At 38.7% G+C, this 27,943-nt stretch overlaps 1 protein-coding gene across 4 annotated transcripts; it reads right to left on the bottom strand.

Moving 5' to 3' along the window:
- Positions 1-308: 308 nt before the first annotated feature.
- Positions 309-27,943, bottom strand: RAB27A (RAB27A, member RAS oncogene family). Of its 4 annotated transcripts, none has more exons than XM_053462526.1 (7): positions 15,414-15,566; positions 10,129-10,301; positions 8,680-8,765; positions 6,660-6,763; positions 1,888-2,011; positions 1,387-1,479; positions 309-748 (listed from the first exon to the last, which is right to left on the bottom strand). In XM_053462526.1, exons 2-7 carry the CDS (start codon positions 10,279-10,281, stop codon positions 691-693), a joined length of 618 nt encoding a protein of 205 aa, XP_053318501.1. In that variant the 5' UTR covers positions 10,282-10,301; positions 15,414-15,566; the 3' UTR covers positions 309-690. The 4 variants fall into 4 exon arrangements, with proteins under 4 accessions (XP_053318501.1, XP_053318499.1, XP_053318500.1 ...); XM_053462524.1 differs by lacking the exons at positions 309-748; positions 15,414-15,566 and adding exons at positions 21,760-21,871; positions 27,831-27,929 and having other exon boundaries at positions 1,234-1,479; XM_053462525.1 differs by lacking the exons at positions 309-748; positions 15,414-15,566 and adding an exon at positions 27,831-27,943 and having other exon boundaries at positions 1,234-1,479.

The following is a 27,943-nucleotide window of genomic DNA, read 5'->3' as shown; positions in this document are numbered from 1 at the left end:
TTGTGTTGCTGTGTGGTAAGTAAATAACACACATATAATGAATACGTTTACATTATATAGATTATATATATTTCCAAATATGAATTGCTCTGCAGCACTTCATTAATGCTTTGTTTAACCACTTATGTTTTCTCTACAGAATAAAAAATTCATTATTCGGAGCAGGCTAATATTTATATTGAAACAAATGCAGAAGATATTTCAAATAACCACATAACTTATTGTTAAAATATTGCACAGTTAACATCTGTGTAACATATAGGTGTAAATTTGGCCCAATACAAGTGTTATTCCAACTGACACACAAATGGTTAAGAAACCTTTTAATTGAAGCTGTTTTTAGACCTTTGGTCAGAATTTATTTATTTAATTTACTCTAAGATTATTGTACATTAAGAGTCAAGCCATTTTGGTCAAATGACTCAAAACATTTATATTATACTATCCTAATTCAGTCACATTACATACAAGAAATCAAAGTGAAAAGGGAAAAAAACACCTTTACACCAAAAGAAAATTGAAAAGCACAATTAGCAAGACAATTGTGATCCTCATTAACCATTTCCAACCCAAGCTTTATAATTTGGCACCTCGTAACATGAGATCTTGTGAAGCATGTCTCACCAGGACCAATAAGGAAATGTCTCTATCCAAAAAGGGTCCCAAAAAGCACACTTGGCACATACAATGTCATCGCTTAGCACCAGCCCTGATGAAATTGTGCTGGTATTTATTCTGCCCTATATTCCTGTTGAAACATAAAACATCGTATATATATAATTCATGCATTTATATGTATGCACATACAAAACTGGGATGGCACTGTGTGAAAAATCAGGTGGTTACAATACTCCATATATTTAGGTGAAGTGTAATTTGTAGGTATAGTCAGATTAGCACTTCTTCTTCCGTAAAGGAAGTGACCCACAGCAATATTTCATGATAACTGGCTTTTCCAAAAATGAGGGGAAAAAAGGCTAATAATGATTTTGGCAGAAACGGTTAATGAGAGGCTTAAATGTGCTTATTAGTAGTAATGGGTGATTTTAATACATATTCTTTAAAAAATAATCTTGCACCAGTGCTTTGATACTTTAGAATGAACCCTTCGAAGGCTCGGGGATTCTCTACAAAAAGTTGGCACTGTTAAGGGTTAAGTTCTGAAATAATGACCATGAACTCATCACCACTGAATTTCAGCTGCACACTAGAGAGAATGTAAAGAATTGTAGATTTTTTTTTTCATCTCACGTTTTTGGTTTTTTAATAAAAGGGAGGTCTCAGCAGCCACATTTTCCTTTGTCTTTGTCCTCATTTAACTGCTCTGTAGAGCTGTGGCCATTGGACCGTACCACCCCTTGAGGTATCCAAGACTTGTCCACACACCGTTCCATGCGCTTCATGATCAGGTCCAGCAAGGTCTCCACTGCTTTGTTGACGTTTGTCCCGTCTGCGGCACTTGTTTCAAAGTAATTAATTCTGTGAGGAGAATACCATTTTAAAAATGAACGTTGGCGTGAATTTCACAAAATATACCTGTATCAGTGAAAAGGGATGTTCTAGCACCTTCTTCCTTCCCAAATACATTACTTTAACGTGTAATATGAAGAGCATGTACGAAAGTATTGGGAAGTGGTAGTCTGATGTACAGCATTGTTCATGTCGGTGCTTTCAGAAATCATAAGAATAATAGCATTATTTGTGAAAGTATACGTTACATAACTGTTCATTGGCAGTCATATATTATAATAAATATATATATCTATCTATTATAATATATCACTATTTCAGATTTCCTCCCCCGAACACATTGTACCCAGTTAGTAATCAGACCAAGCAGGCATGCTCTGTTTCCGACTGAACAATACATGGAAGGAAACCGCTCACCCATATTTCTCTGCAAATTCCTTAGCCTCCTCTTCCTTCACCACTCTCTGATCGTCCAGATCACTTTTATTTCCACACAGCACAATGTCTGGGTTCTCGCAGTATGCATGGGTTTGCAGCTGGCCTGTCGGGAAAGAAAATAAGCAATGGTTAACTAAATAAAAAGAGAAAAAACAGGAAAGAGCTGGTATAGATTTTAACTAGAGTCAACTTGCCACTATAGCCCTGCAACTCTGCCATGTCTGACTTTGTGAGGTAAAATTGGAAACTTTATCATCACCATCACCGCTGCGGGTAACTGTGTGCTGATTGCGTTTAAAATATCTGTGTAACAAAGTCACTTATATAAACCTGGGAACTCTCCAGGTTTGACCCGCTCCCTGCCAATTTTCCCTTTAAACGGGGGGCTTTCCCGCCGACGTCAGCAGGCAATTCTGCCCAAGTCCCGCCAGTGAAGAAGTTCCCAGGTATGTATATAAGAAATCTGGGTATCAGACCTTAGGTCAGGAACATAATGTAATTTAAGTAACGTAGATCTAAAATAATTTATATATCACATTCTATTTCTATTACCTTTTCCTGAATCATAACCCAATGTGAGTGTTAGGGCTTTTTGTCATCTTTAGTGCATCTGCCCCGGTGATCGACCCTTTGAAGCTGTAAAGCTTTCATGAACGAAGCCCTTATGCAGTGAACGGTACACAATGAAAAGCCAACATCAGCGGATTTGCATCACTAATTTATATAAGGAGGACTCCATGTAAGAAATACACAATGCAACCATACATAATCCCCAATATAACTCAGGTTGGAGCAGTTTATTCAAAACATTTCCTCTGAATGTGAAACTTCCCCATAAAACAATCAGATAAACGATATGCGCAAGTTCTAACCTTGAAGTAAATACACAAGCAGATATGTTTTCCTAAAATCTAAGCATGTCTGCCTTAACCCCTTCAGTGCTAGGGTTTCAGACACATTTTTACTAATGGGAGGGTGGTGCCAATTTTCATAGTTTTGCTTCATAACACAAACTGCGCATCAATCATGATAGAAGGGTAACGATAAAAAAATATATATATATATAACCCAACAAAATATACATGCCAAGCCAAATAAATTAATTCTCCTACAATAAATGAATTATATTTTCAGTGGTACAGAGCGGGGCAGATTGCATACTTCTACACGATGTGCCCTGTAACATGAGTTATCATAAGCTCAGCATAGTTATATACCAATACATTTTTGGAGGCACTAGTGCCAGTGATGTATACTAGCCTAGGCTGATTGAGCCTAATATGGCAGTCACCCTGCTGCAAAACTGGGTGGCATTTGTCCTCTAGGGTGATCAGACACCCCGGTGTGCTGCTGTTTAATGGGCCGGTTACAGGGGAAATCTCGGACCTCTGATATTGGCCCCAACAGTCCAATATAAACGATGGAGGCCATGCCAGGATAAAACGTCATATCCCAGCACCCTGTAGTGAATACGGCAGTAACAGAGGAGGAGGCTGGGGGCCAAAGGCAAATACACCACTGAGTAATAAAATCATGATATAATCTTTGAGTGCGCGCTGGCTTTCCTCCCCCCCCCCAATATGCCTTTACACGGGTGGGTTCCTTTAACGTTGATGTTCCATCTACTCTGCTAAGTTTAACGTTCCCAGTGCTATCGAATGGCCAGACCCTTCCAAAAATAATAATGCAACTATGAGAACTTCTTAATTGGGTTCTATTCATACACAGTACATATTTATAGCAAAGCCGAGGAACTAATGCCGGATAGAAAATATGTTTCTGGTGCAGCAACATCTTGAAGGTTAGATGATGGCTACTTTATTTCTGCATATCGTATGTGGTTATTTTGTTTAGAAGGGTATCTGAGTAAGCTTTTTCCATAAAGGACAATAACACCAAGAGGCCATTGAAAGAAATGCCCGAAAACATCCATAAAAGGTTCACATGCATTTCTCATGAAACCTTGTATTTCCAGAGGGTCACATAAAGACCATCAATTTGTCAAGTTCTGTATGTTCCCTCTGGGAATCTGTATGCATGAGGGAATAGCAACAACATTAATACATCATAAACCACACTACGTCCCCGTCTGCAGGAACCTGCAGCTTTAATGTTTATACAGTTCTAAACAGAACTCTTTTTTTATGTTGCGTCATTAAGGCAGGGGGAAAACTAAATCCTGATGAGGCCCCCGTCCTCAAGACTCCCTTCCACAATGTCTATGCTCACATTCACCTGCACAATGGAGTAAGCATCAGGTGTCTGCAACGTCTAGCTAAATGTAGAGATACGTACGAATATATATATATATATATATATATATATATATATATATATATATATATATATATATATATATATATATATATATATATATAGATATATATATATATATATATATATTTTAGAGTCTCAGAGTGCTGAGTTATAAAATCATGACCTCTATGTCTTAAAGATTGACAGGTAACAGTAAGAGATAGGACCCTGTCGACTAAACTCGAGAATTCGGATTGATCTCAAATTTACTTAGTCCCTAGTATAAAATTTTTGCTGCTTCTTCTCCTTCACTCCGCTTTTTGTTCTCCATTTCTTCTATCTTCTCTGGAGGTCCGTTTGTTCCATGTCTCTGCTGCATTATCCGGGCCTGATGTAGTGTTTCTGCAACAAGTTAGAGGCCAGAATAATGCAGACGGATTCACGGAGAGATTCACGGAGAGAGAAGTGCATAAACGCTCCTCCGCGGATCCTTCGGCATTATTCTGGCCTGATGTAGTACTTCCGCAAAAGGGCAGAGCTTTGGCGCACACCCTCTCCCTGATTGGAGGCTGTCCACATGGTGTGCAGAGAGGCTCCGCCCAATCGTATCTCTTCAAGGCAAGGATAATGAAGAGGAGAGCCGGGAGATCAAGAAGAGGAGCTCCAGAGTAGAGCCCTGCGCGGGACTACTTTTTAAATCCCGCTCCCGCTGATTTTTTTTGCCCAATCCCGCCCGCTCCCGCAATGTGAGTATTCCACTCTCACCACATTTGTGGCCAATCCCGCCCGCTCCCGCCACATTTGTGGCCAATCAAGCCCACCTCCTTACCTGAACTGCAGATTTCCCACGCAGTCCCGCAAGGCTGCCCTCGAGTTGCCCCCTCACAGCGTCTCTTCTCTTGCTCCGCCCAGGAACAAGGCAGAGTCACGGGAAGGGACGTCCCATCACGTGACTCTGCTTTGTTCCTGGGCGGAGCAAGAGAGGAGACACTGTAAGGGAGCAGCAAGAAGGCAGTCTTGCGGGACCGCGCAGGATTACCGGGTGCCTGACCGCCCGCAATCCCAGCAAGACCGCCCGCAACTTTTTTGGCGGGACCTGCCTCCCAATGCAGTCCTCTACTCCAGAGTAAGAATAAAACAGAGAAGCCAAAAGGCAGACCAAAAACAAAGTGGACAATTCATCCAAATCATTTTTGTTCCTTTGGTCTGTTCAACTGAGTCTTGGGTTTTAGTACTACAATCCCAGCCTGTCACCCATAACCACCGCTGACAAGCTTAAGTGACAGTACTTTCCAATCCCGACAAATTAAAGGAATCACACAGTACAATGAACACCAAAGCTAAACATTTTTTGGAAAGTTTTGTTAATAAGTTCAACCAGCCTCTCAGTAATAGGTACTACAACCTTTCCTCTGCAGAGGACTGTTACTTCGCTTCCAGCAGTAGCTACAGCCTTCCCTCTGCCATACAACCAAGATTGTAAAATACTGTTAGTTTCCCAAGATACAATGGCTAAAACACCCACCGTATCTAGTATAGACCTAAACACGGAAATTCTCGTATTTCTAGCAGTAAATGAGCCCCTATGGTTTAAATGAATTTACATTGCTGATCTACCACATTCCATACCTAACATGTAAGATTTGATCTTGGGTGGAAATCTATACTGATTTTCAGACAGCAAGATGTTTGCAGAAGGTAAGGGTGTTCCTTTATATTCATAAAGAAAAGTCCAGAGAATGTTAAGCTTCCTTTAACAAACAAGATTAAGATAAAGTAGATTCAATGTGTGAATAGATAATCCAGATTTAACCCCAGAGTTGCAGGTTTTATATGAAAAAATAGTGTGGCAGAACTTTTTTCTCTTTTTTTATGTTAAAATGTGTGGCATTTTTTCACAGATGCTAGACACAACAGACAAAAGATGCAGCCTACAAAGATGCTGAATATATGCAGAATCCAGAAATAAACCCACTATCCATTGTAGGTTCAAAAGGATTACACTTTATTTACCCCCGATGCTGCAAATTCATTTTTACTCTCGTTCATGCAAGGTTACTTTGTATTTCTTTTGTGTTCGTTTATATAAACCATAATATGGTTGCAATCAAGGTATCTCACATGAATCTTCAAACATAATATAAACGGTAGAAAACCAGAAATGTGAACCCAAAAAAGCATTCCCCCCTCTTCCCTCCAAATTATATTTTCTGTTAATGGTTTATTAACATGTCAAATCCATTTGCTAGCTTCTTGTCATCCCAAAGCCTGCAAACAGAAACGCTGCAAGCTCTGGCATAATGGTGCTTTTAATCCAGCCACTACATCTCCTCTACCTCCAGCTCTCCAGAGGCCATGGAACCCTCACTGTGAACATGAAACACTATGGAAGCTTGGAGTATTAAGAAATGTCATATGAATACCTTAAACCACAGCCTTATAAAGTTCACAAATTCTTTTTTCTTTTTTGTTTTTTTATAAGAAGAAACACGTACTTATCCAGTTCCTGACATTGAGGAAGCTCTGCTCATTCGTTAAATCAAAAAGCAGAAGAAAACCCATGGCATCTCTGAAGAATGCAGTTGTCAGACTGCGAAACCTATAAAACAAGTAGAAAAAGACAGTTTAAGTGGGGGCATTAAGTGAAAGCTTGAGGCAAAGGCAAGCAGACTAATGGAACACCATCTGGCTGTCAAATAATAGTCTACCAACGCTGGAGCAACACTTATCCATTGCTGAGCATGCATCACTCCAACCACCATAAATTGAAACCATGCAGGCAAATGGATTTAAGTTAGAAGCCCAAGGTGTCATACTTTACTACATCAGCGAAGAAAATGCGATAGGTGTCTGTACCACTGTAAGGCCACAGAGGAACAGCAGTTCCCCAGTCTTCTTCGTGGGCCAGACTCCCTGAAAGGATAATTAGCCCCTTCCTACCCTCTCTGGCAAAACCAAGGGACGTGGCGGGTGAGCTTAATTATGCTTTGGCCAATTCATATAACCAAAACCTCTCATTTATATTATGTTTATATATTTGTTGCCAACTTTATTAGACAGTTTTTGTTTTTTTGTATACATTGTACAGCCAACACACTGTATTTGCAGCATGCTTACACCTGTTTGGTAGGCCTCACATTATACATTTGTATTATTTGAGCCTGAGACTAGCTTAGCACACCAACATTTTTTCCTTTTCCCTGTTAAAACCAAGGGATTGCCAGATGTTCTTGGTCCCCCTACAAAGAGGAGAACAACTGATGTGTCAAAAGGTAAATCCATACCTCGCACCAAAAAGCAGAGTCTCGGGGCACTGGGCACCACTATGGCATTTCCAGTCCCTACCCATCACCCCACAGTAAAGAGTGCCCAGATGGACCTATCCTGGGGACTTCAAAAAACGCTTTGCCTCCTCAGCCTCACACGGGTACTGCCTTTATCTTCCCCAAAAGGACAAGCAGGTATTCTATGAGTATCTTATCATACAGTGTCTTGCTTATTGAGGAAAATCGGGAATCAAATATACGAAAGGAGAACGCTCGGAAAGGTTGACAAATTGTACCACAGTTATAGACATACATTATAAAAGAAAGGGGGACAGATATATAGTTATAAGTCTAAAACATCTAGACGCAAGAACAAAATTAAAACCGACATCACTTAATGTATGCAACTAACCTTGGTGTCTTCTTGTATGGAAAGGTGACTGCTTAGGAACATTGAACAGCTATCAAGATTCAAGAGTATCCTCAACTTTATCAGACTGTAAGGATCCTTTTACTAAGACTAGATGAGCTGCACCTGATAAGCTTCACCATGGGGATAATCAACTTGAGCAAGGGGGACTAATGCACTTTTGATATGGTCCATGACCATTGCAACTCCACAGAGAATTCTCAATAAAAATGGCTCTAATTAAGATCAATATATTAGGTTTCAATTATCCATCTAAATCTGTAAACAGATCTTTACAAAAGAGTTTACAAAAACAATATCCAAGAGTTTTTAAAAACCAAAGTGGTACTCTCTTTAAAGTATCTGAAAGAAGGTTTAACTTACATCTGCCACCAGCGCAAAATCTATCCATAAAGCTGTGCACAGAGAGACATCAAAGAGCAGATGTAGGTTTTAGAAATACATTGGTCTGATCAAAGTACAAGTATCATCCCAGTGCAAGTGTTTAACAATTGGACCTTGCTGTATTTTCTAGCCTTCCGCTGAAATGCACCGATATAATGAGTAAAAAGAAAAGAAGTGTGTGCAGCATAAGCTTAAAGCAAGCCAACACACAAAGAAAAGATTAAGGTTCAACTTGAGGTCTTGCAGCACTGCAGAATCTGAAGACTACATGTTGAGTGGGAAACAGCGAAGGGTCATGCTTAGCCACATAACCACAGAAATGCAAACAGCTCTGTGATATTTTCATCTCTTCTTTATCATTCATTGAAGCTATAAAGATGCCATTACATAATACTCATCATTGAAATTAAATGAACAATATGCAATCAGAATCACCTTTCCTGCCCTGCAGTGTCCCATAACTGTAAGTGAACCCTTTGTCCTCTGCCGGTCATGCCATCGGGACCGTTTGATCGATATACCTAAGGGAAAAAAAAAGACAAAATCATATGCAGGCTTGTATGGGAAGTGTGGCTGCATCAACTAAAGCAATAACAATGAAACAATGATATTACAAGGTACATAGAGGCGCAACTGTATTTTCAATACTCCCAATTAGACAGCATAGCTACCTCAATACCTATACATGTAAACGGCATGCCATCGTGGGAATGGTTGGTCACACTGGGCGAGGCTTGAGGCAATGGTCCAATTAGAGTGCAGTTTGTTGGAGGTATTATGCGTGATAGCCAACATACACTTAATATTTTACACATACATACACACATATATATAACCAAGACTTAGAAACATTTGATTTGAGGTCTACTATTGATGGAATAGTTTAGAATAGCTGATGCGAAGTAATTTGCAGAAACGTCCCACATGGCTGAAACCCTTAAGACCGCAACCAACTGTTAACTGTAGTCAGTGGCTGGTGTTAACAAGACATGCTTCACAAGTACGAGCTAAATTAACAAGGCATCAAACGAATGCACTATTTCCCACTAACTACACCAGAGGGAGAGTGACAGCAGCTAGATTGCCTGTACTTGCTGCCTTGGGAGCTTTTTGAATTGGTTTCCTGATAAGACAAATTAATGACAGGGAAACTAACTCATGGTCTCACAGCTTGTGGTTTCCCATCATCCTGGACTGGTTAATTCAGAGAGCCATAGCAACTGTTGAGTTACAGGAAACAGCCTTTGCTCTATAACAGTCCCCTATGAAACAATTCTTATACTTAGGCAACCAGTTGCAGAACGGCTTCGGCTGAGAAGGCAAGGAACGCTACCTAAGCTTCCAAACGTTCTAAGAACCTTACGCTTCTATACAGGCTGTTGCGTGGGCAGGTATAGTTTTGCCTGCAACGTAAGCCATAACCTCACAGATATTCCGTTTTTCAAATATTTCACAGGAAAAACAACGTCAATGTATTTTCAAACAAATAGTTCATGGTCATGCTCTTAAGGAAGATAAACGATTGTTGAAATCATATATATTTCTCAGGGGAAAAAAAAAACATGGAAGGTTTCTGAAAGATACCCCACAGGGAACACAGTATCCCTCTGAAGGTTATACTTTGCACAGGTGGGTTATTGCCTTATTCATCAATTTCTCTTGCCAGAAGGAAATGAAACAAATAACTTATTTCAACTACCCTGCTTAGTATACTGCTCACCAATCATTGTTGAACTATACCTCCAAAGGATGGTTAAGGGGACAAGACAGCCATCATACGCCCTTAATTTCCACAACGTCCTCCTCGTAAACACATGGGGTATTGTACAGAATACAAACATGTAAAATTTTATGCAAACTAAAAGTAAACTAATTATAGCTCACCACTCGCTTTTCTCGGAAGTCTATGCCGACCGTTGTGATGAACTTGGAGTTAAATTTCCCATCTGTATACTGATAGAGAAAACTTGTCTTTCCAACTCCAGAGTCCCCTAGCGCTAAAAATTTGATGAGGTAGTCATAATCCCCATCAAACATTGTGAAAACTAGTTGGTGACCTGCAAACAAAATCAAAGAGAAAATTAGATTCAGAAAGACTGTCTTTTATGCTTCTCCATGCATTTTATATTATACAGTAAAAGTCTGGCACTGTTACAAACATGTTTTTCGGTGCTGCCTAATGCTGCTTGCCCACCACGTACGCTATTTGACGATCGTCCTGTAGAATGAAAGTGGGTTAGATGTCACAGGGGAGGAGAAAAAAAAGAAAAACAACAAAACAAATGGACATCCTGAAATTTGGATTTGCTTGAGCTATGGCACTTATGTCTTAATGACTACTAAAGGTAATGACTTCACAAGCAATCCTCTTACTGCAGCTGTACAATGACTAAAGATTGTGATCACTGATCAGAGGTCTTTAAAATGTTAGACAACAAGCAATGCTTGGCCCTCAATTTTCCCACAGGACCACCTCACCTGGGATACTTGAGCAAGAGAAACGTCATCTGCTAGCGTTTACTAGATTGTAAGCTCATGTGACCCTCTTCCTTTTGTACCAGAATGTTATTATGTGTGACTTTCAATTATCCCACGGATTGTAACAGCTCTACAGAATCTGCTGACGCAATGTAAATACATGTAATTTGTAATAACAGTCTCTATAACATGTGGGTGACGTTGACCAGTTACACACCTGAAATATTCATACTATAGGGCTGCATTAATATCTTGGCTATACTGAATAGTGTACTATAAGTTCCGAGCTTCAGGGGAGTACCTGGCCATCCTATTTAAGACTATGAAAAATGTGCCAGGGCCACCAGCTGCATCTCATCAGAAACAAAAATCTGACTTGGTGGATGGTTTTTGAAAATTGCATCAAGAGTTAAAATGTCCGCTACTACTTGTTTATGGGGAAATAAAGCACAGAACAAAAAACCCTATTTGGACATGTTTAATGATCTGACTACATTAAAACACCTGAACTTATCAATTATGCATGCACATTGCACGCAATTTTGCTAACAAGTCAATTTATTCCACCACCAACTAGCAATTTATTCCAACCCCAACTAATAAAACAAGGGCTGCATCTGGCTGTGCATAGCCGCATAAGCTCTTCATAACGCTTCATACAGGACTTGTTAAAATTGCACTACACTGCTTCAGCCAATACAGTTGCAGGGACTAAGTAACAGTCAGATAGAAGGTTAAATATTACGTATATATGACGTTTTGGGACACACAGATCAGTTTTGCTAGGGATGAGAATTCAGCCAATATCTGTGGGTTAAGTATTCAAATAAATACAAGTATGCCAGTGAATTGGTTATATATGCACCCTGATATTATATCAGCAGGATGGCAAACCAAATAAATAAATGTCCAATGATTTTCCTATGGTGGTAATAGACCAGAATGCCCTCTGGTGGTACATGATGGTGATGGCATGCATCTGTATTATGGGTACATAACACACACGTGTAAATAAAGAAATAAAGCTTCAGATTCTGAATAATTCTTATAGCAAACGTTACTTGTTAGGATGTGAAGATATTCTGAATTACATTAAATTATTCCAATTCAAGGATGGCTTTCAATTTTGACATTCACTGTAACTCACAGGAGCAAAGAGGCACAAGAAAGAATTGTTGCATGCCCCATAAGCAGGCAATGCAATAAAACATAGTGTTGGAGAAAGCAAGCAGGGTGCTGGGTTGTATAGCTAGAGACATTAGTTTCAGAAGGAGAGAAGCTCTTCAGAGGTAGGGTGGACAGATCTGGAGCTCATCTGTAGAAAAATATTGAATGTAGAGTTCAGAGGAGGGCTACAGAAATGGTGAATGGTTTGCAGGGTAAAAATAAGGAAACACTAAGGGAGCGCGATATGTATAGATTGGAAGAATGAAGTCTGAGTCTTTACATCAGGAAAAACAGGTAAACTAGATAGCCTGGGTTCTAATCTGCTGTGAAGTTCTATACTTTTATGACTTAAAGTTAAATGACATGACTCACCATGACTGGGCATCATAGTGACATTAAGTAGGGGGTAGTGTTACATCATGGGGCTTTCAGTCCTCAGAACCCTCCATCTCTTTGTTTTTCTAACATGCAGGGTATTGGGACAGCGTGCATGCAAAATCTGATGACAGTCCCAAGTTACATAAAAGTTGGCAACCAGGACGTAAACCTCATCGGTATTGTCCTGGCAAATTTGAGACTTTTGGAAGTGTTGTATCCTACAGAAAATATATATTTTATATATTAAGCCACAATAGGATGCGAGACTGTGATCCTAAAATGTATCCATTTACACTTACAGTCGAGTACATATCCTGAGACCCAGGCCAGAAGGTAGCCTTGAACATTTTGAACTAGTATTGCAATCATACACAAATCAAATATGTATATAAAACACATATCTGCAACAGTGCTATGGTGACACGTATTAATGAAATTAATAATAATAATAAAAAAACGGTTTTATTTGCTTTCCTTTGTAGAAGAAAATGTAAGTTGACAACATAGGGACATTTTTTCACCTATGATTGCTGGGTGTAGCCGTGCACAGCAGATCCCCTCTGTTGCATTGAAAACAGGATTTTCACCAACCAGTAGCAAAATGTTGAAATTACTGTGAATAGTTAATCATTAGCCGCAAGTCACAAAACAAGTTAAGCAACAACTAAAGTAGCCTTAAGTAGAGTTTAGAAAAGCCTCCCAAATAGTTTTGAAGTTAATTCCTCTAGACAACAGACGGCTTAACTTTTAAATTATATGTATGCTGTTAACATGACCGCATCAATACATTCTAAAAGACCAGGTAAGTTACTAATAATGGTAAATTAACCACAGTAACAAAAGGATACACAAGACCAATTGTATCCTATTTGATGTCTGTGCTTCTCTGAATTCAACCACGGAACATGAATAAACAAAGTTCTACCACTTAACAAGGAACTAACAAGAATAAAAAGCCCCAGAATAAAGGCAATACTGTAAAATTATAAATCTTCTTAACCATTTCAGAGCGAGCTCACTAATAGGGTTAATACCACTAAGAACACTTTAAATTTTGAGATTGCCTATGTGCCAGCATGTAATGCTTATAGTATTTTTATATGAACACTAATGCCTAGCAGAGCTGATATGTGCACCCCTAAGTAACTTGTAACCTACAGGATTTAACCCTCTGATGCTCTGTCTTTGTTATGGTGCGCTAAAGATTTAGGAGATATCCACTACATCAAGACATCAGGTATTAATACAGTCGCAGCAAATGGAGTGGCTTACGCAATATCATGCAATTTTAGAAACACTTAGACTGATATTATCTACCTCTAAGTAATATAATAAGCATTCATCTAAAATTTTAACATATGGCGATAAAAAAGTGCACTTGTGTATTCTTTGGCTTGATTAACTATGTAATTATGCAGTTATGTACAGCCAGGGGCTGAGTAATATTACATAGAACGCATCTATTTTGCATTATAACTTTTCATTGCCAAGCTCTGTCTCCGATCACAAAGGCGAGGAACTGTTTATATCACTATAATAGGTATCTCTTAGAACGATACAAAAATAAAATTAAAAAAAAAATAAAGAAACCCTCACATGCTCCCGATGACAAATGCATGTTATCGTCAACTGTTAACAATTGGTTGTTACAAATTGGATCTACAAAAAGGCATTTACTGTGATATCAATCTGCAAAGTACTACTCTACAGCTAGGCAAAAATACACAAAACTGGGGGATAAGGAAAATGCATGGATGATAAGGAGATTTCTCTGAGGCTACCTGTGAAGTGGAACCAAATAGGCTAATATTTACAAAATGCGCTGGCACTATATGAAATGATTACTTATTTTCCTAGCTATTAATAAAATTCAGTGCTATGTTTGCACTTGGTAGTTCATAAGATAAAAATATAAAATGATACGCAGGAAATTATTAAGCCTGACCCACAAAATAAGGAAAAATGTAAAGTCCTTTTTTTATAATTTATTTGCTGAGGCAAGAAAGAGAGTCTTTCCAGGCAGATTTTATACTAACATATCTTCTAAAGAAAATGGTTCTTACTTAAATTATATATATATATTTAGTCAATGGTACCTTTATGATGTCTACTGTTAACGGACCCCTGAATGCATCTATTAGGGGGATTATATTCATATTAACACATCTTTCACTGGATCCCCCTCCCCATGTATAATCTAAAGAGTCACCTCCCTCTTGCAGCCGAGATTCCTTTAGCTAGTTGACAAATTGTTTCTATCCTGAATGTAAAATCCAGAACAATCAAACCACGACTCCTCCTTACACAAATACTAGAAGCCTCTCCACCTTTTGATGTCCTTAAGTGAAAGAAAAAAAAGATGGGTGGTTGAGTTATGTGTGTTACAAGTGAAGTTGATGTTTCAACCTTTCTTGTATTTAACTCTTTAGATCCAAGATGGATTAATAGCGAGAACAATACGAGAAAACACCAAGAGTTTCCAAGCCGGCAGCAAAACCAGCAACTACTCAAGGCTCAGCCAAGACAGCTGGAGAGCTGGTGGCCAAGTCAACATTTATGCAGCATTTCTTACATTACATACATTCAAAGGGTATGTTAAAGCAAGCCAGACTAAGACATTAGATGAGTAGCTTGTACACTTACAATTAACAGTGCATGTACAGGACAGTGGATCTTTAGACTGTAGCAACAGCAAGGTATATACAACAGATCATTTTACATTGAAAAGTTCCGTAGAAATGAATCAGTGGAAAACGATAAAGGATGCACTTTTGTCTCCGCGCACCGTCACCGCACATTCAATGCAATACGAAACACATGCACCCATTAGACAGGGTTAACACTGTGACATCGGCAATGTTACTGGATACTGCATTTTTCACTTATATTAGAGCTAAGCAAAGCGAAGGCGCCTTCATGCAGAACTGTTTGCTCAGTGCACTGAACCACATCATGCTCTACAAACAATTTTTTTTCAAGCCCCTGGACTTGATAGAGTATAATATAAAACACATCCCCATGGAAATAAAATGCACGGGTTCAGATTGTAGTGTAATGCCCACCCTGGCATCTATCCGCACCGCAGATTGCTGGGGTGGGAGTTCACGCAATGCACCAAGTCCCAAGAAAGCAATTTGGGAACTCACCTCCACTCTGGAAACCAAGAGGAAAACCCCAGCTGGGCTGTAATCTAAGGTGGAAGTTTTAATCAGAAGTGTTTTCTCGCTCCACCTGTTTAGCACACAGTCAGCCAGCCTACGTGTCACCTGCTCACACAGATGACGGGCTCTGTGCTGCTATAGGTGTGCCTGCTGCATGTAAGCCGTACTGGTCGCTATACGGGTAGCTCCTGTCACTTTAAAAGGTGAAATAACCAGATTCTACAGATGGTTACGATTAACTCTTTCAGTGTCACCATAGCCTACTTCTGTTATATAGTCAGGATCATATATATATAGTTAAGGAGCATCAGCAGATTCCATACAATACGGGAGAATACAAATTTTCAATCGCAGTAAAATGGACAATACGTACAATTAACAATAAATAAATATTTTAACTTTAGTTTTCCCATTATATATTTAAAACATTTGATGAATCCACAGTAAGGACAAAATGTGCTCCAGCCGATTTAAAATAAAATAAATAAAATACTTATTTTCAATTTTCACACATCTAAGTACGAGGCTGTCCATTGAGTGTTCACATGGCGATAGCGAATTCCAACGTTCTTATAGTTCATGTGATAAAACAGAAGGAAAAGGCATTTTACTGCTCTCCAGATTAGAAAGTTCATTATTAAAACATTGTGAGTCTTTGGCAGATCCAAGGTACACATTATTAGGCCATTCATTTTAACTTAATGGCACTTGAGCTGCCACTCGTTAATAGCGAGAGTCACAACCTGGTCTTCAGCATTTCTGCACGTCTCCTCAATCTTAATAAAATATATATATATATATATATATATATATATATATTATATATATACATATATACACACACACACACACACACACACATATTCAATAACAGGAGTTTTAGAATAAAATGTTTCATTCAACGTTGGTTATTCACATCCGTCAAGTATGAAGCCAGCCTGGACCTGATAGCCGGAAGATAAATGCGCCTGTCTCTGGAAATGTAAGGCAGGGTCACGGACAGCCTTCCATTGTGTGCTGGGGTGTAGCACATTTAAACAACTGATGCACTGTGTGGGTGTTACAAGCTTCTCTCAAAGGAAAGACATAAAACAGACATGGTGTTATGTTACAAGTCATATGATCCTTTGATAACTATTGTGATATTACTAAACATAAGATGGCAAGGACCACTTTTTTTTTTTTTTTTATCGTACAGCTTGGAGTCATCACTGTAGAAAGGCAAAGGTTCTGCTGAATCTAACTGTCAAGGCCTGCAGAATACTCATGTTTCATGTCACAGGAACAAGCACTGCTTCCACAGAAAATCATCTTTGGAACAGGTCCAATCAGCTCTGAGTGAGCAAGGTCTTCCCATTACCACCAGATGGATGAACAGAAACACTTTCCAATACCTGCCATAGACATTTTGACCAGCACATCCGCTACTGGAAGTAGACTCTTCAATACTTCCTTCCTGACCTGGGTTTACCTACTCATAGTATAGGCCACCCCGCTTTACGGTCTAGTCTGATAGCTTGCCTAATGGAGAAGCCACGTGACTCCACATACAAAATTTGTGGTCCAAACTGCTTTGCACTAGGTGCACAAATTCCACGTGAGACTGAAAACACAGCAGTTGTGATTTTTTTTTTTGGGGGGGCAGCACTGATGCTTCTTTTATACACCCGCTGCTTCTTTTATACACCTACTGCATACCTATTGGTATCAAGGGGGTAAAATCTATATCCTAGAGCTATACATTATACATCAATGTTTTGCCCTAAAATGACCAATCTACCCTTAAATTAGTACTTATAGGATTATGCATTTGAATGGAAGTCACAACCATACAAATTACATAGCTTGTGTGTGTGATATTTACCCCTTGCAGATAATTACAATGCCATCTAGTGGTTTCTAGCACACTTGTTTGTAACTTTTATAGCGCCAGCAGATTCATGACGCTATTACAATGAGGCAGATAAAAATGGACCACATTAAGACACGCTACTACAGTAGGAGAAGAGGACCCTCCTAGTGGGAGCATACAATGTATCAAGCTCTATTATCCTTAAAAAGAAAACATTAGTTTAACTGATTTTAATGCAGATATGAGGAATGTAATGATCATGATGATAGGGTCCCACTGGAACAAGAGTATATTGCCATTTAGTTTCTTTTATATTGTCAGCTGTGCATAAATACAAACAATCATATTTGATAAGGTTTTTTTTTATACAACAACATTTTCTGTATTTTAACTTCAAGCTGCCAATCAGCGGTGCAAAATATTAGACCATGCAAGAGGCATTGCGCTACAGCTTGTCCTGCAGAATAGATGTAATTACAGGTACAATAAATACTTATTAAATTACTTTATAATGCAAGGAAACTGTTAGTCTCACTATAATATGCAGTGCTTGTTTCTTTAGCAGGACCACAACAGGTTTGATGACTCATTCTATGCCAACACCAGGGCTGCCATCAGGGCGTACGACCTCACTGCTCTCACCTCATGCAATGTGAGTTAGAGTCAGTGTGTATATTTTGTATGAATATATATTACAAATACACACACACAAAATGCCCTCCACAAATATTGGCATCCTTAGTAAATATGAGCAAAGGCGTCTGTGAAAAATGTCTTTGTAGTATCAACCTTTTGATCTTTTCTTCAAATACACAAAAATACTCTCGTGGATAGCAAGCAATTGCAAATACAACAAAAGTTTATAAATACATTTAAAAAAAAAATGTTAAATATATGTGTGGCACAATTCTTGGCACCACTATGAATTCAACATTGAGGCATTACAGCAATACTTTTTGGGAGAAGTAAGGTTGCTTTCTACACCCGCATGAACACATGATGTGGCAGGCGCGTCAATTGTTGCCAAAGGGTTAACTTGTATTTGCTGGGTGTGCGCTGATCTCTTGATGTGTTGTGTGGTCATTTCAGCAGCACCCTGGAATCTGAATGTGTATGCTTTTTAGGGTGTGCTTCTCTTTCTGTATTTTTTGTGATACAGAGTCAGGCTATTTGTCTAGTAGACTAAGGATTACAGAGTTAAAACACATACAAATTACTAACATACAGGGATCTGGAACCCATTTAATTTTGAAAAACTGCAACATTTCAAAAATATAGATTTTTTTTTAATCTGATACTAGTAATACAATGACGGGAGTTTCTCTTTATGGTGACATAGAATAGAACTACATTACTATATTATATACGACACTTCATAATAAAATCATTGTAAGAAAACGATATATAGAAGTAGAAGAAAGAGTGGCCAATACGTTGGTGATTTACTCCTGTCAAGTCTGAGACACATTAATGATGTAGACATAATACAGAAGCTAATTAGGCGAGTCTATCTCCTACTGCACTGTGGAGCGCTCTGTTCTCCCTACCTTACAATCCCTTTGGCAGAAAGTCAAAACTCTAACACTTTCCCACAGCCTGATCCTGTGACTCCGGATTGTGACATCAAGGACTGAACAGTAGAAATGCTCATGAAGAAAGGAATGTAAAAATACACAAAGATGTCATATAAATAAGCGCTACTAAAAGTAGGAATGCTCCAAACATTGACAAAACATCTAACGTGACTAAATAGAATTATTTTTTTCCATACTTTGAAAAATTCAAACAAATATTTAAATTAAAATACAAAAGTGTGTTTATTATTATTATCTTTTATTTATATAGCGCCAACAGTTTACGCAGCGCTTAATACAATACATAAATTCAAGGGGTATGACAAGACAAGAATCGACAGACTAAGACAAACCGATACATTAGGTGGAGAGAGCCCTGCTCGCAAGCTTACATTCTTGATGGGTAAAATATGATCAGGTGGCTAGCATGTTATATACATTTTCTGTCCTACGGTTATCTCCCTCTTCCTCCATCACACTTACAAAAACCAGAGCCAAACCAGAGGTGATGAGGCAGCCCCGGCACATTAACTGGACTCATGCCTTCCAAACAGTTACATTTTTGACTCATCAATCCACAAAATATTATCCTAAATGTCTTGGGGGTCATCAAGATGTTTTTTGGTCAGCAGTGGTTTTCGCCTTGCAACTCTCCCATGGATGGCATTTTTGCACAATCTCTTTCTTATTGTGGTATGCTGAACACTGTCCTTCAAACTGGGGCAAGTGAGGCCTGTAGTTCTTTACATGTTAGTCTGGGTTCTTTTGTGACCTCCTGATGAGTTGATGAGCTATTAGAGGAATGTTGGTAGGCCGGCCACTCCTGGGAAGGTTCACCACTGTTCCAAGTTTAATGACTTTGTAGATCATGGCTCTGGCGTTGGTTCGCTGGAGTCCCAGAGCCTTAGAAATGGTTTTGTAGCCCTTTCCAGACTGCTGGATGTCAATGACTGTTTCTCATCTGTTGTTGAACTTCTTTAGATTGCAGTATCATGTGCTGCTTTTTGAGACCTTTTAATTTAATTTACTTTACACGTTGCAAGACAGGCTCTATTTAATTGATGGTTAGATTCAAAGGGCTGGTAGTAATCATGCCTGTGTGTATGTTTAGTGAAATTGAACCCAATTATCAGTTACATTTGGTTAATTGTTTGATTTAGTAACTAAGGGGGCAAATTCTTTTTCACATACGGCCAGGTAGAGTTGGATAGCTTTTTCCCTTCTATACTTGAAATCTTAATTTAACCCTTCAGTTACAATGGCTGATTTTAGAAAAAAAAATCTTCTCATTAACTGAACCCATACAAATAATATAATATTTTTTTCCAGGACAAGAAGGGCTTTCTTTAGATGCCATTTTTTATTGTATCATATAATATACTATCAAAAAGTATTTAGTATGGTGAAAAAATGAGACTATTTGTCCATTTGTCCTGAATTTAAAAATGTTTTCACAGGTTTTTTTTGCAAGTTATAGGGCAATAAGTACAAGTATTGTTTTGCTATTTCAAAACCATTTTTTCCAAATCTGGTTATTCTGCCCCATATGCTATTTAGGAGATCTTTAAAGCCAGCCAATGCAATTCACCCCATCAAACCATATGTTGTTAAAAGACTAGACACCCCAGGGCATTTCAAATGCTAGTATTTTAATTCTCTCCATTCACTAATTTTTCCACCAGCCTTTGTCAAAATTTGTGGCGGTATTTTTGTGGTTTCCCCCCCACACAAACACACACATTGTACTTCAGATATGATTTTATTGTTCCTGCTATATGTCGCTGTCAAACATTTCCACACACATTGTTGTTCAGGTATGAATTTATTGTATCAAACAACACCCCAATATGTGTTCAGCAACATTTCTTAAGTAATAACACCCATGCCATGGGTTCCTCAGGTTATTTGGGAGGTAAAAGGCCACCTTTGTAAGGTGTGAATTTTGGGGAATTTGGACATCTGGTCAGTCTTTGCACATGTCCTATTTTTGGGACATCTTTGAACCCAGCCAATTCGACTTAACCCAGACACCTCATGGGCATTAAACATGCTAGTTTTTTTTTAACCTGTTCCATGAGTGAACTTTTGTGAAGATATAGCATTCATTTTATTATCGGCTCATAAAAGTAAACTTTTGTATTATATTTTCTTTACATTTTGTTGGAACTGGAAAGTTCCCCTGATGGTGACATCAATGGGGAAATATTTTTACACCTTTTTAAAGCTATTTTTGTTCTTATAAAAAATATAGTAAGTATAATAAATTAATTTTGCTAATCACATTGTGATTAGAAAGCTGGGCTCCATTGACTTGCATGGTTGCAGTACCTGTATTCAATCTGCAGAGCCCAGAGTTCCCAGGAGGGTCTGGAGAGACACTCTTGAGAACTTATTTTATTTATTTTCAAGGACACCGCTATCTTGCAAGAGGCAAAATCTCTCGCAGTGGCACTTGTGACTGCTCTCCAGAGTGGTCACAGTGTGTCCGGGGGTTTATCTGGGGGAGTAGTCACATGGCGCCCCTGCTGCTGAATGTCTCGGCAACGAGGCATTCAGCAGCATAACCAGTAAAAACTGAATTTGTTTAATGCAGGAGCAATTTTATCCCTGATCAAACCTATCAAACTATCCATATATCTAGCTTTCTATGTATCTATATATTTATTTCCAAGTAGACTTGAATGAAAATTAAATAAAGAATCCTAACAAAAACATAATATACCTATTGTAACAGATTTATTTTCATTTCTATAATATAAAAACGTACCAAACCCATCTATAAAATAGATTTAACACTCATCTTCAAATAATATTTGTAATTTGTATTATACTACTATAATACTTATTACATACACATATTTGTACATATGCACACACACAGATTAGTACAGATTATATAACTAACCTGTGTTTAAAATGAGAAATTTTCTTTACGTCCTTAGCTCCAGTTCGTAGAATTATTTAAAGTTCCGTATACATGCCGCATATCAGTATCGAAAACATTGGCTTCACTGTTACTGGTAGAGACAGTTAAAAAGAAAAAAAATATATATCAATAACAGCATCTGATCTTGAAGTTTGCAGGAAATCTATAGAAATGCATAAATGCCATTCTTTCTTGCTACAAAGTCCATCTAATTCTTCTCAGCTGTTTGTCATGTGCCTTTGCTGACTGATCAAGTGATTTTCCTTTCACAAGCTTAGCAATGAAATCCATTTTTCCCTTAACTGTGTAATTTACTCTGAGTCTCCAGAAAAAGGATGCTCCAAGCTTAAAATAAATTTAAATGTGAAGACAAAACTCTGTACTCAATACCAATAATTAAATTCAATGACACACCCTGAAGCGTACCCGGTTTATCTCATTTTCTATTAAAATATGCTACAGAATTAAGGTTTTCTTAACCATTGGATGGTAAATGCTCATGTCTGATCCCTTGCAAAGTCTATGAATTACCTTTAAATTCTGTATTTTGCCTTTAAAGGGACACTCCAGTGCCTTATAAAGCCCCCCAAAAAACAAAAAAGTATAAGTATTTGATAAGCTTTGTTAAAAGTGGGAGGGGCTTATCTTTGGAAGAAGCTGCAGCGCAATACCTGCTCAGGCATCTAGTTTGCACTCTAACTGGCTGATGGAGACTATAACTTGCATGCACACTGGTATGCAAGAGCTGTGTTTGACACAAATGAGGGTGCAGGGAAAGAGGACAATGGCATACCCCATTATACAGCGCTGTGCAATATGATGGTGCTATATAAAATAATAGAGTGGATTTGGATGAAAGTTGGGGAAAAAAAGGAAACTCTCAGATTTCATGTGCGTTATGATGGCAGAAGCATCCCATTTATAATTTCATTTTTCTGGGTCCAGAAATTATCACAATTAGAGAATCAAAAGTAAAGTGGGAACAACTAGTAAGACTAAATACTGAATGGGTTGGTAACATGTTTTATTGTATTAAACATAATGGGCCTTTTTTTCTTTCTATACACATATGAATGTGGTTCTGTTTGTTCTTTCTTCTTTCAATTGTCCCTCCCTGTGAAGGATTAAGAAATATGTTCCTACACAGTGTGGGAAAAGGATGCATGATGTGCACTAAGAAGTTCCTTGTACAAATAAAATGAATATAAGTGGGATGTGACATTGCAGAACCCAAGTCATCTTGTGCAAATACCTCCTCATGTTTGGATCAAAAAGTTGTGTGTGAACGCAAACTTTTGTGGTCATGCTTGGAAGGAAATACTGGGAAATTTCTTAATACATAGAACTCACTGCATTAAGCAGATTCATGGAATAAGAGAATTATTAAAAAAAAATCAATCCAAGTCCTGAACTCCGTTTACAACCATATAAATGCCATTACAGCAGATCCATACATACTATAGCCCAGCAAGCCGGAGTAGACTTGAACCTTGGACCTGACTGGAGCCAAGCCAGCCTATAAGCCTTCTTACCCTTCTATATTTGGGTCCTCAGATGTAGCTGGGATTTCTGTCCCATTTATCAGGGAAACAATCAGACACAGGCGAGTACAATAGTTGAAACCACAACTGGAAGCAACCTATCTGAGGGCTAAGTAATGGTAGACACAAAAGATGCAATGATGATGGTGACCTGATGGTTGGGCCAGAAACACAGGTGGGGTTAAGTATAAAAAAAAGTGATTTTGACAGTTTGAGCAACAGTATTTTAGCAACCAATGAAATGGCCCAAGTGGGTGAGAAAATCACTTTTTATAATTAACTCTGTAGTACAGAAACCCAAAATATGCTCTGTGTCACAAGTGGATTTTTTGAGGGACTCGACACAGAGAAAGAAGGGCGGGGATGCCAACATTGGGAGACACTAAAAGAGCGATTAAAAAACTATTTCAACAAGTGGTTATAAGCCATAGGACAGAGCTAGCAGTAGTTTGCTGCACATGTACGGCTGGCTGGATCATCTATGCCAACTAGCAGCCATTTTGTGTGAAGGATTGGAGATCATGTGCAGCTTTATTTATACACCAACACATACGAGATGTGGGTACACATGGTTTGAAAATAATTAGCACAGGGAAATTAAAAAGTACTTAAAAATGTGATCAGCAAATGCAAGATTATATTGGTTTCCTTGAGAAACAAACACTTTCCAGTTATACCTTCCCAGCTACCAGGCCCTTCTAAGTCATTAAAATGACAAAAAGTCTTTGCAATAATTTGATGGAAGGCTGGGGTTTTTATCTGTGGAAACTTTAACACAAGACTGTCCTCTCTGTGCCACAGCTTCCTGTTACGCCACAGGCGGTTCAAAGTGATAACACACTTGCTCTTAACTCATTTTGCAAAGCTGATTGGAACATCTGATTTGTTAATAGTTAAGCAACATGCAACACCAACCATTGTGTGACAAAAAGAAATAGTAAACAAGGTAGTGTTTTCATTGAGGCAATGGATTAGCAGTGTCCCTGCGTAGTAACAGTTATCATGCCATAATACTAATATATGTGTGTGTAAATATGGTATATAAAAACATACTTTTTAATGTATAAAAAGCACACGAACATTTTAAACTCATTTTCCATCTACTTCTCCAGCTGTTTACATAATGCCATCATGACGGCCTGCGCTGTGTTGGTACCATAGTCACTTATCATATTTGGCTGGTAATTTAGGGTGAAAACATAGTTATTAAGAAAAGAAAAATGTTTTATTCATGTTTATAAAAGCACGTGTAGAAACACACATGTACCATTACTAGAAAAAAAATATAAAAGGAAAATGAAAAAGTATTATTCTCTCCCAGCCTCGCCATCAGAGTAGGGCAAGGAGAAACGGGGATTGAACACTGGTGAGCCAGTAGGGATCATCATGATGGAGTCAATGTAGCTTGAAAATCAGGCAGACATCAAAAGATGCTAAGGGGTTAACTGCCAGTGCCTATAGAAAATACTTTTTGTCCTCAAGCAGAAAGCTATTTTTATGTTGTGATTTTTTTGTCCACGTTAGAAATAACTGCACTTTTTATACAGAATTGTTAGCATTAAATCATTTTCTATGTTGAGAAATAGCTGCATTAAGGCAGTAGCCCCCTTGGCTAAAATACTTTTTTCCTCCTGCTACGTAGTACACAATATATCCCCTTTATTTTAATTAAGCTGACGGTAGCCGTTTCCAGATATTGATACCTGACTGTAAGCACATCCACTAAAGTACCGGCAGACTCCCTTTACCGGTGCAAACTGCTGTACGGTTCTGAGTTAAACATGAGCTGTCACCTACACAGCTTTTAGCAAAAGCAAATCAAATTCATTAACTCTACCTATAGCTTCTTTTGGGGATATTTACTTTCATTCCATAGAAGCCGAGATCAGCAGCACTAGCCATTATCCATTATTTTGCCCTTTAAGATGTCTCCGTTACAAAGGCTGCCTGAAGCGATCAACAACAATAGGGCAGAGATGCACTGCTAATTATATATTATATATTACACATACATACACACTTATTTGTCAACATGTTGCGTAAGATAATACAGTGAATCCAACAGAGGTTATATATCAATAGCAAAGTAAAACTTGGAATAAATGCCAGGCACACAAGGTGGGTTTTTAATATATATCTTCTACTAGCAAGCTTTTAATCTATTCTATATGTTGGGACTAGTAGGGATTATCACTAAGAAAAAATGAATAGGGTTTTGTGCTTCAAACTAGATGCACAATATATACATAATCCCGTTTAAAAACCACATGATGCATCCTTGTCTGCCAATGTGACTTTGTGAGCAGACTTCACTTCAAGCATCATTATCCAGCAGGACATTTCAGCCACGTATAAGAAAATGCTTTACACCAAAAAATAGGAATGTGTTCTCAACCAATGTTTAGCATGTATTATGCATATCTTATGTTTCTGTGACAATTACAGGAAGTAGCGTTACAGAAATCTCTTGTTCCACCAAAACTTTCCAAAACTTAAAAACACACACACATCACAGGACCCCTCACTTCACCCCACCCAACCAAGCAACATGTCCTGCAGTGCAAGCTTTGTCTCCAAATGGCATGACTATGCCATCAGTGCCCCCAAACAGCTTGCCTGCGCTATCTTTACCCCAAACAGCCCACTTGTTCCCCTGCCCACAGTGTGTCTCTCTCTTCCTCTGTGCTGTGTTCAGACTGATCGAGCATGCAGGAATTGGATGTGATGTCACCTCCTGCATGCTGGATCAGTCACACACAGAGAGCAGGCAACAGTGCGAAAGATCATCTGATCAGATAATCTCTACACGCTAGCCCCCTGGCAGGCAACCATTATGTTACAAAAACTTACCACCCTTTCTCCTGTAAGATTGTCTTTTAGATGTCTTCACGTGGATAATTTTAACTTAAAAGGGGTTGTTGCAAGGAGATACTTACAGTGTCACAGTGGTTCATCTTAGTAATGCAATCTGGATGCCACCCACAAAGATATGCACTGGGGCAAGTGGCCTTGACTGCAGGAGGCCAAGGGATTCATTCAGTAATTCATACTGCAATGATTCTGTTTTCAGAAAACATCAAGCCCCCATTGCCCTGCTTCCCTAGCGGGGACTTGTGTGCTGAATTCATGGATGAGGAACTATTCATGTCTATTACATATGCAGAAACACTAACCCATCTAAATAACCAGCACCAGGCAAGTTACCTTAGGAACAGCAACATTGAAGCAAACATCAGCCATTTTTGATACATATAGACTTCCCATGTTGTGGACCAGGGACATAGTGCACCACAGCATAGGAGGTTTCTACATCTGGCAAGGTGTAGGGCAGCACTTTACATTTGCCCTACAATGATATGTATATGTATCCTGGAAAACATGGCCAATGTGGTCACCCAAGGTTGGCTTCTCTGACCCCTACTTTAACATGTTGACATGTTTACTCAATTCTACAAAAGCTATATATATATCAGTCTCAGTTTCTTTGCATAATGCTGATTAAAATGTCAAATTACGGACCCACTCAAGTCAGGGATTCACGCTAAGCATCTTTATTCTCTCAAACAGCTGACAGTTCAGATGTGCCGAGAATGCTTTGCATTTCAAAGGCACGCTTAATAATGGAACTGAGACACCTGTAGGCAGAAGTTTCGTGGAGTGTTTATAAATAACATATGCCTTGATCATTACAAGTGATGTCACTGTTTAAAGCTGCAATAGTATTTAAAAGAGTACATTATGATGAGTTTGGAATAATTAAAAAAACGGATCATGGCGCAAATTGTTAATATCACTATAACCACAAGCGGAATGGTCAGACGTGGAACATTCTAACGGTTTCTATGGCAATATACATAAAAGGTGGTTTCTGTAAGCCATTGACGGATATACCCAAATAATCCTTACGTGAAGCACTAAAACTATTGGAACATTATTACCTGTTTTCCAGTCTTGGAAATACCAGTAATACGTCTCGACAAATTTCAAGGATACGGTTTTCTAAACTGGATGTCTGTGTACTATATGCAGGACCGGTCTCACATATAGGCAACGTATGTGGCTATACAGGGCACAGAACCCACAGGAGGGGCCGTCATGGAGTGTTTACCTAGGAAAGTAAGTGCTGGGGAGCCGGAAAGGCTGCCGTCAACAGGGATAAAGTGAAATATATTCTGTAATTGGAGGCGCTATAAAGAACCTTTACCTGGGGGACTGTATGGGATATTAGATTATTAACAATAATTATTATTATTATTGCTCCTTCTATATTTGGGTCCTCAGCAAGTGTCCTCTTGCTGCTGACTATAATTCCAATCATCCTCAGCCAGGTTATGCCTCCAAATGAGTAGTCATCATAATAGAGTGAGAAGTAAAAGTAACCTATTACATGTAGATAGAACGCCTGTGTCCCAGAAACTCAATAGATGCCCAGCTTGCACGCAGAGGAAGCATGCTCAGCGCTCAATCTCCACCAGCACGATCCACATATATCTGCCCCGGACCACTTACCTTTACTGCCCGGAGTTCCCACCGTCACCAGCGCACATCGCCGGCACTCTGCGAAACAACCCAAAAAAGGGAAAAAGCGCAGAGTCCAGAATCCACGGACATCACTTCCCGAG

Source organism: Spea bombifrons, chromosome 4, assembly GCF_027358695.1.
Source record: "Spea bombifrons isolate aSpeBom1 chromosome 4, aSpeBom1.2.pri, whole genome shotgun sequence".
Taxonomy (NCBI): Eukaryota; Metazoa; Chordata; class Amphibia; order Anura; family Pelobatidae; genus Spea; species Spea bombifrons.
Note: the sequence above shows the minus strand (reverse complement) of the source record. Positions and strands in the feature narration are given on the sequence as shown.